General features: G+C 45.5%; 1 protein-coding gene across 5 annotated transcripts in view; it reads left to right on the top strand.

The window, feature by feature from the left end:
• Positions 1–343: 343 nt before the first annotated feature.
• Positions 344–20,080, top strand: part of LOC147460653 (uncharacterized) — a 32,937-nt gene continuing 13,200 nt past the window's right edge. For 2 of the 5 annotated variants that reach the window (XR_015187517.1, XR_015187519.1), the window contains exon 1: positions 344–1,217. Coding sequence is in view for 2 of the 5 variants with exons in the window: in XM_086508382.1 (XP_086364508.1) it covers positions 778–1,217 (440 nt within the window). In the remaining 3 variants the exon portion in view is untranslated. The remainder of the gene's footprint in view (positions 1,218–20,080) is intronic. The other 3 variants (XR_015187518.1, XM_086508382.1, XM_086508381.1) reach the window with 3 other exon arrangements.

The following is a 20,080-nucleotide window of genomic DNA, read 5'->3' on the forward strand; positions in this document are numbered from 1 at the left end:
GAGCGCAAGGGGACAAGGAGAATTCTGCCTCAAAATAGAGAAAAATAGTGTAAAAACCCAATAAAATGGCCTAATTTTTAAGAATTCCCTCTTTACAAAATCAAGAAAAGGAACTTTGCATGTTTGGAAAAACGATTTTTCCCGAACACTAGATGGGTGTAAACACCTGGGCTAGGCAATAAAATGGTATAACGACAATGGACAACTAAATGGTGGGAAGGGAGCATCTGGGACGAAGAAAATGAAAAAAGGGCTTCGGAAGATTAGGTGGTCTATATTTTTCGCTCGCATTCTCCAAACACGTACGCCAAAGCGACGACGAGGAGACCCGCAACCGTCGGATATGCAGATCGTACGGCAGGCATGCTGGCATGCGGGTTGTCTGGATTTCCTTTGGCATCCTCGATACCTTTTATGCATCGACGATGCGATTCTGTGGGAACTTGAGAGAGAGAGAGAGAAAGAGAGAGAGAGAGCTTTTTCTGTGTGTGAGCTCGTGTGGGTGGATATTGCTGTGAAATTGTGAGTTGCTTGCAGCACCTTGGCTGAGAGAGAGAGAGAGAGAGAGAGAGAGAGAGAGAGACCTTAGTTCTCTGCATGTGCGTGGCCCAAGCTCTCTGCCATCATCCTTACGATGCTTTACCACCTCGAAGCAGCTCAGCTTTGCGCAAAACATCAGCTCAACGCCATTTTCTATCAGGGGAAATTTTGTTAAAAGAGGGCTTTGGTGTCTGTCTATATGATTTGCATTCTTGTATGTAGCGCTGAGCTTTGTCCATGGCACCTAGCAAGCCGCCAGCGTTTGCAGTATGTGGTGGAGTTTCGGTGGAGACAGTAGTTACAGGTGTCGGGAGACGAAGGAGCAGCGGCAGGACCACAAAAAAGAGTGCTGTGGCAGGTGTAGCAGACTCCTTGTATGCAGATCTGCTATGGGATTGCGGGGGTGCCAATGTTGAGAATGCAACAGCAGTGGGGACAACGTCATCAATGCAAGCAATCCAAATTCAGGATTTTTCAGATGTTTTTGGAGGGCCTCCCAAGTTTGCCTCAATCTCTTCTGAGCTTTCCTTTCGGAGAGGAGTGACCAAGGTTTCTGATGCTTGTTCCAATGGAGTCTTTTTAATCGAATCGACTGCAAGCACCCCATCATGTATCGTACAAAAAACTCTTGGAAACTCTACCCCCACTTCCAGTCCTGCAAGGTCTGTTAAAGTAAGGTAAGCCTTCTATCTAAGTCTAGGAAAATGTACATCTTGGCTGCTAATATAATTCTAACCGATCCTTCCTATTGGAACTAAAGCAATGGAAAGAGCACAGTTTGCAATGCTGCAACTGTGCAAAGTACATTGCCAGATTATAACCTAATTAGCAATGTGAAATGTGGTCCCAATCCTTAATCCTGCATTGAATGTTTTAGTAGTGATGACTTACTCTTTACAATAGCACACATTTTCCAGGACTGCAAATTAACATCAACTATTCATCCATTCAACTTACTGGTTTCTACATTGATGGGTTAGAGGCAGCAGCTGAGGAAACGCTTGTGGCACAAAGGTGAGAGGGGAGAGAGGAGAGGAGATAATGTAGAAGAAGAAACATGCGTGCTATATATGTATATGTATATTATATGTGTGTGTATGCATGCATGCGTGTGTATTATGTGCGTATATATGTGTGTGACAAACATAAGTGCATGCACACACACACACACACACACACGCACACACACACATTTAAGTACTTATACAATTATAGCTCTACACCTGACCAGATCAGCTTACAAACAATCTCTCACTGCCTGATAGAGTCGGGGATTTTTCCCCACCAAAGAAGATTAGTCACCACCTCTTAAACTAGCTTCCCCCCGTAGGGTTGGACCTTGGAATGGGCGCACAATATAAATCCAGTAATTACTCTGCATACATAGCAATCCAGGACCCCTTTTGACAAAAAATAATGTTCTCCCCTTAGGGCATCCACTTATTCTCTGTGGATAAGTCCCTTCACTAGAGAGCTTGACCTCCTTTGGTAAAAACTACGTGTAGGTTTTTTACCTACCCCCAATGGGGCGCATGGAGTATTCATATTACATCTTTAAACGTTTGTTGGCAACTGTGCACTTTACACCCCACTCCTTGCCTTAGGCTCACGAGCCTCTCTTTGCTATACATGCGAGCATCAGGCTCCTTAGCTTTCTCCCATTGGAGCTGCACCGCTTGGAGCATGAGCGCTTGTATGCTTGATGCATGCCTGAGCTATGGGTATGGGTGAAGAGATTCTTGTAATTAATATTTTCTTTGCTCTCTAATGAGTTAATGCTCTTTTGCTCTTTGTTTTCCATGTGTGAATGATCCTCTGTGCATTGGCTTGCTTTGATTGAGAGAGGTGACGTCTACATCATGTGTGTGTGTGTGTGTGTGCGCGCGCGCGCGCATGCTTTAGTGTACTCATCCATGATGAACTCACCTAGAAGGCCATACAAAATGGGGGGTAGATGGCAAGGCTATGCCAATTGGGTGGCTTCCGTGAGAGAGGGTGATAGTATAGATTCCTTCACACATTTACTCAGCACAAATAACAAAACATGCATGGGATAGACTAGCTTCTTTGAATGCATGTCCTTATTTGGCAAACATTGCTTACCGTCATAAGGATTCTAACCTACTAATGACCAAGCTTGGAATGGATCCTCACTGTTGGCGCTATTGAGTACATTAATCGGATATGCTTCACTATTTAAATGAGGTGAGGGTTGCTCTATGCCCCTCACTTAGCCTTGTCCTTTGCGTATTGTTTGTGTGTGTGAAAGAGAGTTTTTTTTTAGGGCATCTTTTGCTCGACTGTCTGTTGTATAGCCATGGAATCGGTGGAACATGGGGTTACTTGTCACATGCACATGGCTCTGTGTGCTACGTGGACATACTTCATCGACTTCCAGAGCCAGTTTTCCCCTTCTTCCTAGATAGGTGTTAGGTGCAGCGGAATGAATGTTGTATTTTCTCAAGATTAGTGATCTTTACTGCTCAAGGTTCCTTTTAGTTCTTAGGGAAAGAGAGAGCTTTCCGTCTTATGGAGAGTGCTATGATCACGAACAAAGTGAGTGGATATTGTGCGTGCAAGTGAATGAGACTGAGAGAAGGAGAGAGAAGAGATACGACATCGAGAGGTTGTAAAACCCTCCTCCGAAGGCCCCACTCTCGTCGGCGAGAGTGGTCTATTCTTTGATTGCACAAAGGTGTACAATGCGTATGCAACTTGGTCTATGCCGATGACGACGACGGTGACGACGACAACGACGACAATGGCTGAAATCTGAGATCTTCTAATCGTTGAATTTCGGGATTGTTTCGGTGGCTGAAAATGACTGTTTTGGTTGCGTTTTCTGGGCTGAAAAATGAGGTTTCTTAGGGCTGAATCTGCTACACTTTAGGTGAATAATGCCGGTCTTAATTTGCTGCTGAAATCCAAAAACGCCAGGGGTTGAAATTGGTCCTTCTGTCGCCGGGGTTCTGCAAATGCCAAAACGCTAGGCTGATCTGCTGTGTCGTGATGACGCCGGGGCTGATCTGCTGTGCACAAATCGCCAAGGCTGATCTGATGCAAAAACGCTAGGCCTTCTGTGGAGAAAACGCCAAAGTAGTCGCGGAGGTTGGTCTTGTTGAGAAGTTGTCTGTTGAGCAAGGTGCTCCTGCTGCCTCTTCTGCCAGAAAGTGCTAACTTGGGTTTGCTTATATATTAACTTAGCAAAATTGCCCTACCTACTTTTGTAGGAAAGTCACTTAAAAATAATAAGTGAAAATCCCAATAAATAGGAAAATAGGCTAAATGCACTGGAAAATTCCCCTAACTGATGCTAATGGATTCTGATGGGAATTCCGATAATCATGCTGTGTGCATCCGGAGGATATGCATCTATGCTAAGTGACTGGGCATGCACGGTCTACGAATAGACTCACAAAAGTGCCAGATCACTGCTAATCTAACTTGATCGGACTGACTGAACCCTGCTGTGGTGTAGCTTGTCCACGGACACATAGGGTTGGGATGTGTCACGTGACATCCCCTCCTTTTCAAAGTGAGGTACTGGTACCGAACTGTATGGTGTCGAGGGAGATCGCCAACAGCATTCGGAATCCTGGAAGGGACTCGTCGCTGGCCCACTCTCATGTGTGGGTCGAGCGGTACTTGAATTTCATAAAGGTCTGCAATGCTTGCTTCTTTGGGCCGCGCCGAAAGCGACTCAAAGTCTTCTGTAGCTCCTTTCTTGCTTCAACTTCGTCTAGAGTCGTGCTTCTTCCATCTTCAAGAATCTCCATGGCTGAAAATTCCTGAAACAATCTCCAACACAAAACCATGAACATACCCATTCCATGTAAAGTGAAGGAAAAAAATCTTGTCTTCTCTAAAGATTGTGTATGCAATGTAGACGAACATAGAGACGGAGTGACAACCCGTTCATCAAACATATGCAAACAATGCGCTCGAATCTTTTGTGTTTGATCGAAATCAATCAATTGTGGCAAATCACAATGGAAATGCCCATGCTTGGTGCTCATACTATTGTGTGATCTTTCGGAAACTGTGTCATGCCAAGGAAGAGACATGGAATGTGACTTCCTGACATACAAACTTTTCAACTTTTCATGCACAATCCGCATACATTCGTGCCCATTCATGAGAGAAACGTGCTCAACATACAATATGTCATGCCTAGTAAAAGGGATCACATAACGATGCTGACTAAAATACAGGAAACCTTCACGAATGAAACACTCGAACAATGCGTGCGTATCAATCATGCGAACACATAAGACTTCCTGTAAGGGTTCTTTGGACCAAGGCTCGAGAGCCAAGATCGCTTCTTCGGGATCGATCGAATCTTCTTGTGGGGGATCTGTGGACCTCGACTCGAAAGCCAAGATCGATTCTTGGTGATTGATCGAATCTGCAACGAGGTTAGCTTCGCTAGAAAAAGCATCAACTAACACATCATTCTTGCGAGTAATCACATCATCTTCATGCAATTCATCATGCTTGTGAGAAATCACATCTTGATCATGCAAATCATCATGCCTGTCATTGTCATCCAAATCATTATGCAAATCATTGGCATCCAAATCATCATGCTTATCATTGTGCTTCAAATCATCATGCAAATCATTATCATTCAATTCATCATGCTTCTCATCATGCAATTCCTGTGTGTCATGTTGTGGAGAAGAAGAGACGGAGAGAGTCTCCTTTTCCCGAATTTCGTGCATCGGTGCCAGTACTTGAGAAAAGAGTTGCAACAAGGCGGCTTTCCTTTCTTTGTACTCATGCTTTATGGCTGCCATTCTTTCTTCGTGTTCACGCTCTCTTTCTGCTTTTCTTGCTTCTTGTTCTAACTTCTGTGTCAGAAAAAATTGCTGCAAAGCCTCCATAGGAGTTAGTGCAATCTTTGTCGTAGATGGGAAAGGGTCGAAAAAACCTCCTAGTGGGGAACATTCTTCTTCGCCTCTCTCATGCTCATCACTTCCAAGCGAAGTATCCAATCCGCTTCGAGTGATGATCATTCTGCAAATGTGGGTTCTTGTGTTCTTAAGTTCACGAGGAACTTGGGTTCTTGAGGGTCTTGGGTTCTGAGGTTCTTGAGGAACTTGGGTTCTTGGGGGTCTTGGGTTCTTAAGTTCTTGAGGTTTTCTTTCGCTTGCAAATCGCGTTGAGAAGGATCTTCTCTTCACCCGAGTTCTACCCTTTTCTGTGGGCGCACCCCTTGGCGGTCTTGCGCTCACACCAAGGTTGCTTTTTCCAACCTCACGTCGATTGGCCGGCCGCTAAGTGCACGGTCCGCTCTCAATGAGTGAAAAGAGACACAAGGGGAGGCTGGACAAGCCCTTCTTTCTTGGGATTCCTGTCACTCTTCAACAAAACACGATTAGGAATCGCCGCGCCCAAGTAAACTTTGGTTCGTGCGACCTTAACAAGCAAAAAAAAATTCTTGTGGTTCTTTCCTTGAGTAATGAAGAACACTTCCAAAGCTTTGATACCAATGTTAGGTGCAACGGAATGAATGTTGTATTTTCTCAAGATTAGTGATCTTTACTGCTCAAGGTTCCTTTTAGTTCTTAGGGAAAGAGAGAGCTTTCCGTCTTATGGAGAGTGCTATGATCACGAACAAAGTGAGTGGATATTGTGCGTGCAAGTGAATGAGTCTGAGAGAAGGAGAGAGAAGAGATACGACATCGAGAGGTTGTAAAACCCTCCTCCGAAGGCCCCACTCTCGTCGGCGAGAGTGGTCTATTCTTTGATTGCACAAAGGTGTACAATGCGTATGCAATGGACTATGCAACTTGGTCTATGCCGATGACGACGATGACGACGACAATGGCTGAAATCTGAGATCTTCTAATCGCTGAATTTCGGGACTGTTTTGGTGGCTGAAAATGACTGTTTTGGCTGCGTTTTCTTGGCTGAAAAATGCGGTTTCTTAGGGCTGAAAACTGATGGTCTTTACGGGCTGAATCTGCTACACTTTAGGTGAATAATGCCGGTCTTAATTTGCTGCTGAAATCCAAAAACGCCAGGGGCTGAAATTGGTCCTTCTGTCGCCGGGGTTTTGCAAATGCCAAAACGCTAGGCTGATCTGCTGTTTCGTGATGACGCCGGGGCTGATCTGCTATGCACAAATAGCTAAGGTTGATCTGATGCAAAAACGCTAGGTCTTCTGTGGAGAAAACGCCAAAGTAGTCGCGGAGGTTGGTCTTGCTGAGAAGTTGCCTGTTGAGCAAGGTGCTCCTGCTGCCTCTTCTGCCAGAAAGTTCTAACTTGGGTTTGCTTATATATTAACTTAGCAAAAATTGCCCTACCTACTTTTGTAGGAAAGTCACTTAAAAATAATAAGTGAAAATCCCAATAAATAGAAAAATAGGCTAAATGCAATGGAAAATTCCCCTAACTGATGCTAATGGATTCTGATGGGAATTCCGATGATCATGCTGTGTGCAACCGGAGGATATGCATCTATGCTAAGTGACTGGGCATGCACGGTCTACGAATAGACTCACAAAAGTGCCAGATCACTGCTAATCTAACTTGATCGAACTGACTGAACCCTGCTGTGGTGTAGCTTGTCCACGGACACATAGGGTTGGGATGTGTCACGTGACAATAGGGATGTCTAGAATCTTAGGAGGATTAGTACCGGCAATTTTGTGAGCCTGTTCGCAGGACCTGCATGTCCGGACAAATCCATTAGATTAGGTTTTCCAGTCTTGCATAAATGGTTTGTATACGCATTTTGACAGATGTTATTACACTACGGTGGGCATTTGGCATGACGAGCATGTAGTTCTAGGCTAGAGGAATCCGACGTGCCAGACCGCGCGTCGATCGGAATTCCCGGGTGGGCGGATGTGTGACAGTTGCACCCAGATTTGGACCCCCTAGACTTATTTTTAATAAATCATTTTTATGATTTATTTGTTGGAAATCCTGGTGGATAGTTGCCCTACCTAGGCCTTAGTAATTTACTTAAGGCCCATTCCCCACCTCTAAAAGGAACCATTTGTCAGCACTTGGAGCAAGAAGGAAGAAGCGCCCAGTTCAGCCAGCGTTTTAGCGAAGGACAACCAGCATTTTCTCAGCAAGAACATCCAGCGTTTTTGCAGAGTTCAGCCAGCAGCCAGCGTTTTTAGAATTCAGCCCCATCGCCGGCGATTCTCAGCCATACCAGCCAGCGTTTTTGGTTTCCAGCCCAAGCTCTGCAGCAATAGCAGATCAGCCCTGCGTTTTTCAGTTTTCAGCCCATCCCTCGCCGGGTGTGCAAGAGATCCGTAGTGGTTCCTATTGACGGATGCGGTTCGGTAGTTCGGCAGCCATTGATCCCTCCTCTCGGCAATTCCCTCGCCGAAATCGAGTGCTCCATTGCTGTCCATCATCGGCCTCGTCGAGGTCTGTGTTTTCAGCCCATCATCCTTCTCACATCGGAAGTGCAAATCAGCCCGTGGTGGTCATCCGCAATTTCCACATCGAGAAGGATCCAAGGTGCATCAAATCAGCCCCGGAGGTGCCTCATCTGGAGGAGTTACCGCGGTGACATTCCCTAATCGAGTCGGTAGAGTCTGCATTGAGGTATTGCATTGTGTATACATTCCATTTACGCAATCTAAAGCAAATACCACATCGGTAATGGTGTGGGGGGCCCTTGAGAGGGTTGATTGGGACCCCATCGGGTGTCGCTCTCTTTTTCTCTCTCTTTCTCCCTCCCTCTACACATCTCTATTGCATTCTCTCAACCCCTCTCTTCAGGGGAACATAAAAAGAACATTCATTGAAGCACAAAACATTCACTAACACAAGGAAAGAAGGAAAGGATTTTGTGGAAGTGTGAAACTAGATCTCCACCATTTTTATCCCGCTGCACCTGACATTGGTATCAGAGCTTTAAAGATTTTGCACTAATCCGCTAATCCACAGCAAGTTTTTTTTCTCTCGTGTTTTCTAGTTGTGTTGGCAGCCCTTTGGTGTATACTCCTCCCACTCTTGGAACAGCAGGCCTGCCATTGCGCGTAGAGCCGTGCGCCTTGAGCGTCGGAAAATAGCAACCAATTGTATACCGGGTGTTGCATGCGGGGTGCGCCGACGAGGGGGTAGATAGTCTCCGGAAGATTAGTCTGCGACCTTCCTTGAACCAAGAGGAGAAATCCTTGCATGGTCAAGACTCGTAGCGGTATGAATACCTCCCCAAATCAAGAAGGCGAGCAAGAGCCAGCTATGGATCCTCCAAGCCCTCCCCCAACTCCACCTTCGCCATCAAATCCCATGGATGCTATGATGCGCATGACGATGGAGATGATGATGCGGCAAGACGAAGCTTGGCGACAAGAGCGTGTGGAAACGGTGGAGCGCGAGGAGCGTCGATTGGCGGCTGAAGCCGAGGCTCGTAGGCTGGAAAGGGATTCCATGCATGATCTCATCACCACCTTGGCGGTGCGATCCGATCCCCCATCTTCGGAGCCCGATTATGAAAAGCTTGCCAAGACCATCGTGGAGGCAACCATTGCTACACGGACGATCAGTGATCCAATTCCCGAGAAGATCACGTTCAGTAAGTATGACGGTAAGATGGATGCTATTGTCATTTAATCGTGGTTGCATCCTATTTTGCGGTTGTTAGAAAGTCTGAAAATAACAAGGTTCTCTTGGCTTCCATGCATCTCACGGGTGATGCCACCACTTGGAAGGATGAATGGATGGAGAAGCAAGAGGTGGCCCATACGGCTGCCCATGCCGAGTCCTACGTCATTTCCCCTCTCGAGCTAAGTTGGGAGGAGTTCGCGGAGGATCTCAAGACTCGCTTCCTCCCTCCACAGTACTTGAAGCGTTTGAAGGAGGATTTGCGGGCTTTGTCTCAACAAGGTAAACCGGTGATGTCGTATGCTAACCGTGTGTCACAGCTAGGTGGACAATTGCGAAAATCGGATGAGGAGAGGTTAGAGGCTTTTCTCTTTGGATTGGACCACTCAATCAAGTTTGACGTGGAGGTCGGTGATCCAAAGACATTGCAAGAAGCAATCGGCTTGGCTCAACTCCAAGAGATGAAGCACAACAAGGGTAAGCTTAAGATGGCCTCAGGTAATGGTACTCCTTCCTCTCCTGACTTGTCTAAGGAAAAGGACAAGAATTCTAATGGGAATGGCAACAATAAAAAGAACTCTCCAAATTCTTCTCAATCTACTTCTACCTCTCAATCTCAATCTAAGGGCGATAAATCTAAGGATAAGGGTAAAGGAAAATCGGTTAAGCCTCAACTCACACCTGATGAAAAGATTGCTCAAGGGGTTCTAGGTGGTTCATCAAGTAGAGAAGAACAAGCATTGCATGCAAAAGAACATAGGTGTTTCCATTGCTCAATTGTAGGTCACATGAAACAAGAGTGTCCTAAGAAAGAATCTAAAAAGCAAATCTCTATTGCGTCCATTCTGACGCTACCCCTCAGGTGAATGCCATGAGTGTGGTAGAGAAAGAAGCTAAGCAGGAGGGGACTTTCGAAGAGGATGAACTCATAAAATGTTATGGACATGTTAATGGTCGAAGGGTCATTGTGTTGTTTGATTCTGGAAGTTCTCATGATGTCATAAGTGAATCTCTTGTGAAACGTGCACGTCTTCAGTCAAATCCAATCCCCACCATCCCGGTGCAAGGATTTTCTGAAGGCATGGACACCTCTCTCCAGTGTGACATGAAACGTTTCGGAGTTTCGTGCGTTTTGGGGTTTCGAGGTTTCTGAAACGTTTTGTTTCGGGGCTCAGAGAAAGCGAAACACATGTTTCGTTTTACATGTATGTACCTATAATTATACATTGAATATACATATAAATTTACCTATCAAAACATGTGAAATACCAAAATCTGGATGTGAGACTGAGTCACGAGTACACAAGGTATCGACTTTGTGAAGCGGCCTGGCTATCCCCAAATGGGTGGTTTAAGGTCAACTAGTCAAAAGGGGGGCAAAAAAAATGTCGACTCGTTTCGCCCGTTTCGCCGAAACGTTTCGGCCGTTTCGACGTTTCAAAGGGCCGAAACGCGTTTTTATGTCACATTGCCTCTCTCTCTCTCTCTCTCTCTCTCTCACGAAGTTAATGATGTCAATTTAATTGTTCAACAAACTCAATTTACTCGTCGTTTTGTAGTCTCTAAACTTGCAGGATGTGATGTCATTTTGGGCATTAAGTGGTTTTCGCATGTTTAAGCCCATTGTTGATTGGGAGAAGTACACGCTTCTCATCAATCACAATGTGTCGCAGCCAGTCCTCATTCGAGGCGAGAGCAGCATTCCCTCCCTCCCTCTCATTTCTCATGTCCAGGATAAAAGAGAGCTACGTTGAGGAGCCCAAGCGGCGGTCATCTATGTCAACCCCACATCCAGGAACTTGGGTATTCCTGACAGGTATGGTGAGTTGTTTGAGAAGTTTGAGCATTTATTTCTCTAGGATGATCTCCCCCCTACACTCCCTCCCGAGCGACCCGAAGATCATGTCATCGACCTAATGGATGGCGCACAACCTGTAAGTAAGTTTCCATATCGTATGAACAAGGCTAATGAAGAGGAGCTAGAGCGACAACTAGGTGAGTTGTTGGATAGGGGTTTTATACGTCCCAGTGTAAGTCCTTTTGCTGCTCCTATTCTCTTTGTTCGTAAGAAAGATGGCTCATTGCTGTTATGTGTGGATTACAGGGCCCTCAACAAGATGACGGTCAAGAACAAATTCCCTATGCCTCACATTGAGTACATTTTGGAGCGTCTCAATGGCGCAGTGGTGTTTTCAAAAATCGATTTGAAGAGTGGCTACCACCAGGGTGATCCTCCAAGGAGCGTTCCTGATGAGGACCAACCGGAGATTGTTGATGACGCCGAGGTAATGGAGCCCGAGCAGATCCTTTTGGATCGATTCAAGCACGGCACGAAGAAGCAAGCACGACAATATTTCCTCAAATTCAAGGATCGAGGGACACATGAAGCGGCATGGGTGGACGAGGAATTCTTCATCGATTACCCGGATTTGCTAGCCTCATACAAGGAGGCCATGCAGATCGGTACCCGTACCTCACCTTAAGCAGGAGGGGATGTCACGTGCACATGGCTCTGTGTGCCACGTGGACATACTTCATCGACTTCCAGAGCCAGTTTTCCCCTTCTTCCTAGATAGGGATGTCTAGAATCCTAGGAGGATTAGTACCTGCAATTTTGTGAGCCTGTTCGCAGGACCTGCATGTCCGGACAAATCCATTAGATTAGGTTTTCCAGTTTGGAACCCTCTTGCATAAATGGTTATACGCATTTTGACAGATGTTATTACACTATGGTGGGCATCTGGCATGACGAGCATGTAGTTCTAGGTTAGAGGAATCCGACTTGCCAGACCGCGCGTTGATCGGATTCCCGGGTGGGCGGATGTGTGACAGTTGCACCCAGAGCACCCAGATTTGGACCCCCTAGACTTGTTTTTAATAAATCATTTTTATGATTTATTTGTTGGAAATCCTGGTGGACATTTGCCCTACCTAGGCCTTAATAATTACTTCTGGCCCATTCCCCACCTATATAAGGAACCATCTGCCCAGCACTTGGAGCAAGAAGGAAGAAGCGCCCAGTTCAGCCAGTGTTTTAACGAAGGACAGCCAGCGTTTTCTCAGCAAGAACATCCAGCGTTTTTGCAGAGTTCAGCCAGCAGCCAGCGTTTCCAGAATTCAGCCCCATCGCCGGCAATTCTCAGCCATACCAGCCAACGTTTTTGGTTTCCAGCCCAAGAGCTGCAGCAGCAGCAGCAGCAGATCAGCCCTGCGTTTTTCAGTTTTCAGCCCATCCCTCGCCGGATGTGCAAGAGATCCGTAGCGGTTCCTATTGACGGATGTGGTGTGGTACTTCGGCAGCCATTGATCCCTCCTCTCGGCAATTCCCTCACCGAAATCGAGTACTCCATGTGTTGTCCATCATCGGCCTCGTCGAGGTCTGCGTTTTCAGCCCATCATCCTTCTCACATCGGAAGTGCAAATCAGCCCGTGGTGGTCATCCGCATTCCCACATCGAGAAGGATCCAAGGTGCATCAAATCAGCCTCGGAGGTGCCTCATCTGGAGGAGTTATCACGGCGACATTCCCTAATCGAGTCGGTAGAGTCTGCATTGAGGTATTGCATTGTGTATACATTCCATTTACGCAATCTAAAGCAAATACCACATCGGTAATGGTGTGGGGGACCCTTGAGAGGGTTGGTTGGGACCCCATCGGGTGTCGCTCTCTTCTTCTCTCTCTTTCTCTCTCCCTCTACACATCTCTATTGCATTCTCTCAACCCCTCTCTTCAGGGGAACATAAAAGGAACATTCATTGAAGCACAAAACATTCATAACGCAAGGAAAGAAGGAAAGGATTTTGTGGAAGTGTAAAACTAGATCTTCACCATTTTTATTCCGCTGCACCTGACATCACTTCTCATGTCGGTACCTTACCGGAAACATCTCATTTTTTGGTTTTTTCAAGTATAAGTTTTGCTCTCGCTTGGGTGGTGATGTGATGTATACATTGAGTTGGGCTCTGTTTTTCTCATTACGCTACACTGTTTTGTTTTATATGTCGGATGTTAATACACCATGGTTTGACAGGAACCCATTTATTACCTGTGCGATTGTGATTGTGGTTGGGATATTTGGTATGGTGTTTCATTGACCATGTGCAGGAGACCAGCCCGTACAACACGTGTTAATATGCATTGATTGGTCATGTCAAAATTAATCAACTATCACCTAAATTTCCAAGTCAAGGAGAATCTTTTGTCAAAGATGTAGTGATAGCTGCGGCTGGAAGAGAGAGAAGAACATGAGAAAAGAGGGTAGGCCATAGAATCTTGTATCAAATCGACCTTTATCTTCTCAAACCTTGCTTAAATCACTACCCAAGTTTTCATATCAATGAATTGTGGAGTCAAATGGATCAAACTCCACAAGGGGTTGAGAAGACAATGTCACCGACTATTTTAAAGTTTTTCATTGATCATATGGAATAAGTTCAAACCACCAATAACACCAAAAGAATAATTGAAAATGAATGTTTCATGAAGACCTCCAAATGAGACATGAGCTTCTGAAAAAGCATGCATAAGAAACATGTGCCAAATGGTGACTCTATCCATAGTCTGTTAGTATTTTGGAGGTCATATTTCTGGTGGCGGGAGAGGGTTGCTTTTATAGGTAAGGTCCCCCTCGAAGAATAGAGGGTTGTGTAACAAACTGCTGACGTGTCAAAGCCTAAAGAATGGAGCCAACTTACAGATGTGGCCGAGGAGCCTAAACCCTAAGAAGAACAAGTAATAGAAGAAGTGTCACAAAGTGATGACGTGGTTGCCCGAGAGCAGAAAACCCTAATCCTAATTTCTGCCAGAAACCCTAACTGTTGAAACCCTAATTCCAAAAACCCTAACTGCTAAAACCCTAATTCCAAAAACCCTAATTGCTGAAACCCTAAAACCCTAACTGCTGAAACCTAATTTTGAAACCCTAACCCTAAAACCTGCAAACCCTAATTTTGGAAACCCTAACCCAAAAACTGCAACAACGTGGCTGATTTTCAAAAATTGCGCTGACATGATGATGTGGCAGGCTGTACGGATTTCCCTGATTCATGCTGGCAGCTTTTGGCATTGCTTTTTGGACCAGAAGCTTTTGAGTTTGAAAGCTTTTCATGTAAACTGCTTTTTGGACCAGAAGCTTTTGATTTTGAAAGCTTTTCATATAAACTGCTTTTTAGGCCAAGGGCCTTTAAATATGAGGCTAGGGCTCATTCTCTGGCATGCTTCCTGGAGAAGGTGCAGAGTCTGGTGTACCGGCTTGTACTTTGATGATGCAATATAAAGAAATACCAAAAGGGGCGCCAAGGTTTGAGGCCAATACTCTCTGGGGTGGAATTTCGCTACTCCGTGTCGCGTGTCGTCTCTCTCTTTCAGTTCAATTGTTATTGAAGTGCTAAAAGTCTGTTCAGTCTGTTCTTTTCTATTGGCACGTGGTGCCCGCCTTGTGACAGTGGTATCAGAGCATCTGGCGTGTGCTTTTCTGAAAGCAGACCGGTCTAACCCGGACTTATTAGCCACTCCCACCCTTACTTCATCGCGCATCGGGCGCGCTCCCGTCTTCACCGCAGTGTCTTACAGGGCATAAGCCAATTAAGATCACTTGCAAGGGAAGGATCCAGATTTGTTTCAAGTCACTGTTTTTTTTCTCAGAAGCAGTGCCATGCAGATGTTGATGTCTACAGCTACCAAGCAACATACTCCAAGGACTTGGCAAGCTTTTAAGAAATAGTTTTACTCGAAGTTATATGGTTTCTGACATCTTCCTTCAGAGTGCAATTCCTGGCAGAGTGGGGTATCCTGAAATGCTTGCCATGGAAACCCTAGTAGATTATAACTTGAAGTTTCTCGACATCTCTTAGTAGATGTCTCTTCACGATCAGATGACCTTGGAGGTTCATTGCTATCTCTTGGGACTACCATCGCCGCTAAAGAAACACTGTTTGTCCAAGAGCTGATGGACCATGCTGTGCTCGGCTATGACCTCATGGAAGGAACCTAACCCTAATTTTTGGTGCAGGTTTCAAGATGGAAAGTCAGTCGACTTTTCGAGCTCGTCTGATGTCGAGATTGCTTTTTAAGTTTGAGTTCTGTTTGATCTTGTTTGGAATCTGTTTGAAATGGATGGTATTTGTTTTGAACCTGTTTTGGTGCCGATTTGAAATGTTGACTCTGGTTTCAAGACTGGTTTCATTGATTGGTGATTTTTACTCCTGGGTGGAGAAGTGAGAAATACTATTTTGGTGTTGTTTGAACCTCGGAACGACGCAGGCCGATACGTGGGGAGCGTTTGGTTGTATGCTTGAACCTCCGAGCGACGCAGACTGCGGTCTGGGGAGCGTTTGGTTGTACAGTCCTCTGAGCTCATGGCCCGGACCTTTTTAGGTTATTTACGGGGGGAGTGACGAGGTAGTTGTTGAGTAGCTTCATACCGCAGACCGTTTGTCTCGGGGGAGTGCTTAGCGGCGCTGTTTGTTGTGTCTTGTAACATGCATATGTGAGCATTTGTGTTGCATTATGATGTGTCAATTACTGAATATTCCTAATTGGATGAGATTGCCTGGGTATGTAATTTTAGTGCATCAAGACACCCGTGGAAGATCAGTACGGTATGGGTGTGATGGCTAATTTTACTACACCGGAATATCAAGAGTTTCGATCTGGACGAACGGAGAAGCTAACTCCTTGATCAAAACAGCCAAAACGAAAAGCTTACTCCTCGATCAAAAGAGCAGAAAGGAGAAGCTAACTCCTTGATCAAAACAGTCGAAAAGAGAAGCTAACTCCTAAATAGAAAGAGCAAACTGATTGTCCCTCGGAATGTCCCTTGGAATGACCCTCGGAAATTTTTGAGCTAACTTGAGTTGTTTTGAGTTGTTTTGCAGATATGCTGTAATCGAGGACGATTACTCTCTTTCAAGAAGGGGAGATGTAACAAACTACTGACGTGTCAAAGCCTAAAGAATGGAGCCAACTTACAGATGTGGCCGAGGAGCCTAAACCCTAAGAAGAACAAGTAACAGAAGAAGTGTCACAAAGTGATGACGTGGTTGCCCGAAAGCAAAAAACCCTAACCCTAATTTCTGCCAAAAACCCTAACTGCTAAAACCCTAATTCCAAAAACCCTAACTGTTGAAACCCTAATTCCGAAAACCGTAATTTTTGAAACCCTAATTCCAAAAACCCTAACTGCTGAAACCCTAATTTCAAAAACCCTAACTGCTGAAACCCTTATTCGAGAAACCCTAACTGCTGAAACCCTAATTCTGAAAACCCTAACCCTAAAACTGCAACAACGTGGCTGATTTCCGAAAATTGCGCTGGCATGATGATGTGGCAGGTTGTACGGATTTCCATGATTTACGCTGGCAGCTTTTGGCATTGCTTTTTGGACCAGATGCTTTTGAGTTTGAAAGCTTTTCATGTAAATTGCTTTTTGGACCAGAAGCTTTTGATTTTAAAAGCTTTTCATATAAACTGCTTTTTAGGCCAAGGGCCTTTAAATATGAGGCTAGGGCTCATTCTCTGGCATGCTTCCTGGAGAAGGTGCAGAGTCTGGTGTACCGGCTTGGACTTTGATGATGCAATATAAAGAAATACCGAAAGGGGCCCCAAGGTTTGGGGCCAATACTCTCTGGGGTGGAATTCCGCCACTCCATGTCGCGTGTCGTCTCTCTCTTTCAGTTTAGTTGTTATTGAAGTGCTAAAAGTCTGTTCAGTCTGTTCTTTTCTATTGGCACGTGGTGCCCGCCTTGTGACAGGTTGCTTTCTCACAAAGATAGGGTGTAATGGGATAGCACCATGTGCCAACTAAAACGAACAGATTGGAACATATGTTTAGCACTTCAAATAACTTGAACGTGGAGAGAGAGAGAGAGAGAGAGAGAGAGAGAGAGAGAGAGAGAGAGAGAGAGAGAGAGAGAGAGAGAGAGAGAGAGAGAGAGAGAGAGAGAGAGAGAGAGAGAGAGAGAGAGAGAGATGAAATGTTATATTAAACGTCTTCAAAAGGCCAAAATGACCTGTGAGATCAAACTGATACAATCTTGGTGGATCTTATTCAATATCTGGGTACGAAATAAAAATAAAGTGAAGTGAGTAAAATTATCATCATCATCAGTGCCCGAGGATGCATTGTCTGAGAAAGTACTGCATCGGTCACTCAAGAGCTTCGTCAATGCCCACCTCTGTAAATAGTCGTAGTGGGCGTCTCCCATGTCGTGCTAGAATAGTCCTGATCCTCTGATGGAGGCTGGAGCCTCCGTCGATGTCGTGGTCGCCCTTGTAGACGTGGGCGTCTTAAGGCCCAACGATAGTCTTCATGTAATTCCAATAGGTACATGTGCACAGCGTGCGTGGAATCCACCTTGCTGAAGCTGAGCGCCTCTTTGAAAGCTGTCGTATACTTATCAAACGATAGAGATTTCATCGAAAGACTATGCAATTTAGCGTAAGCTTTCAAAGGATCCATTTTGGCGAAATCTCTCTTAAATTTCACACAGAAAGCAGCCCACGTCGTAGGCTTCTCTGTCATGTCGCGCCATCAGGTAAGCACCTTACTGCGCAGATAGGGAGGAATCGTCTGAATCGTCCGTTCATCATGCTCCCCATGGAGGTCAAAATACGTGGTCCATTGATGTAGCCAGTTATATACGGCCAGTTCCGTACACTCCTCTTCCCCTGAGAAATTTGTAGTTCTGTATGGAATCGTGTCAGTTGGACCAGCCTGTGAACGCCCAAAAGTAGCAATCTGCGTCTGCAATTGATGGAGATGGGTTTCCCTCTCGAAAATACGCGCAGTCGTCGAATGAGCCATATTTTCTAGAGCAATAAGACGGGAACTAAGCCCTTGCACGACCCCTTCGAGAGAGGCCAAGTGAATGTTCGTCTGAACATTCGCGTTTTCCAGAGCGGTAACACCTTGGTCGAAGCTTTGGAAGGTACTTGTACTCCATGCGTATAGAGCATGCGTGAACGGAATTTGAACATTACCTGGCGCATCGTCACCCTGCACATCCGATGTGGAGGAATCCATGGCAAAGTGCGTGAAAAACTGAAGGTTTCACGCGAGACCGGACCTTTTCTGTACTTTTCGATCGCGAAAAGTCGAACTCTGAAGAGCGTTATGCGGCGACGTACACGTCCAGAGGCAAGCAGGTGATGGCGGGAGCGTGGGAGTGCGAGCAGGTTGGAGAGAGCAGCGGTGGGAGAGAGACAGAGGGCTGAAAACTGAGTTTTTGTTGCAAAAACTCACTCTCTGTAAGTAGTTTTTTATAACGTGCAGGTTTCATACCATGCTTTTAAAAAGACCCAAAATGTCCTGGCCTTTATTAAAATAAAGGTCACTTAAACATATGAGTGAAAAAAATCCAAAAGAGGGCAGCGTTAAAAAAAATCAAACGCTGGTTGCTCGTACAGCTTGCCGCGTGGAGTCAGGGAGAGAGCGCACGTGCATGACTTGGGAAAGCTTGTGCTCGCGTGTGTCAAGCACATGATGTGCTGCTAGTTGAGCACCACGCTGGAGAAAAACAACCCACCCTGAAAGCCAGCACTGGCAGCAATTACTTTGCGCAAGGATCTTCTCTCTCTCTTCGATCCACCTTGGAGGTAACAGAGAGGAGAGCCAAACTCTCTCTCTCTCTCTCTCTCTCTCTCTATATATATATATATATATATATATATATATATATATATATATATATATATATATATATATATATATATATATATATATATATATACTTCGCACAGAGAGCATTAGAGAGAGATTTTAAAGCTTTCATTTGCTGAATTTAGTGTAAAATCAGTAAATTAACGAATAAGTCACCCAAAAAATTAGCGAGCAGCTCAGTAAATTTCAGTTACAAACATGCTCACGAGAAGAAAACAATCAATTAAACAGTTAATTCATCAATAATTGCATGAAATGGCAATTATCCGACTCTAACCAGCCCGTAGGTGTGCACACGGTCCATTCCGTAGCCAAGCCGGCTTTGATACCATGAAACGAAACAATGAAAGTGGATCTCCCGGCTACACGGACCGCCTACAGACACGCATCGGACAAACCACCCGACCATAGCCACCATCCGGCAGCTCCTCCGTGCTGGGGCCAGCATCCAAGGACGTAGGCATGCACCTGTAAGACCGAGCGTCCCATACCACCCGGCTTCACCTCCTCGAGGTGACCTCGTGCACTCCTATTCTCGCGGGCTAACCATTGGCACTTTGCCAGTGGGGGGTCGATAACTGCAAATGAGGCCTTGGCCTCCCTTTTATAATAATGGCTGGCCACACTAGCCGTGTTCACACTACGTCCGTCCGGACACTGGACGTCCATCCCGACGGCATCTGGGCTAGATCCCCTCTCTTGTTGGAGTCGTGCGGTGAAGCTAATGGGCTGATCTGTCGCTGATGATGCCAAGGATGGCTGATCTGTGGGCTTAAAATCGTTGGCTGATCTGTGGGCTGAAAACTGAAAACCGCTGGTTGATCTGTGGGCTGAAAACTGAAAACGCTGCTGACCTTGTTGCGATGGAATGATTGACCACGGCAAGGCAAGGCTGATTTGATGAGGTTTTGTGGTGGTATGCCGATGGTGACAAAAACGCTGCTGGCTGAAAACTATGTGGATAGTTAGCGCATTGTGGTCTTGTTTGATTGAGGTAGTATGCATGATGTGATTAGTGACTCTTGTGAAGAGCGCAGGTTCAAAAGCTCTTCCCATAGGGTGGCCCGAAACTAGAGTCTAGGAGCTATTATTTCTTTATCTTTATTGGTCAAGGAAATAGAGTACAATTGTATTTGATTCGGATAATTGAACGGAACTTTAACACAGAATCTGCAGGAAGAGGACTCTAGGAGCAGAGTCGGAAAAAGGTTGCAGGTATGCCATGCCTTGAGTCTGGAAGGTGAAATCCAGAGGCGAGAACTTAAATTCTCGAGGACTCAGAATAAGGAACAGAAGTTCCTAAGA

The sequence above is a fragment of the Adiantum capillus-veneris genome, chromosome 3, assembly GCF_014529385.1.
Source record: "Adiantum capillus-veneris isolate H3 chromosome 3, ASM1452938v2, whole genome shotgun sequence".
Taxonomy (NCBI): domain Eukaryota; kingdom Viridiplantae; phylum Streptophyta; class Polypodiopsida; order Polypodiales; family Pteridaceae; genus Adiantum; species Adiantum capillus-veneris.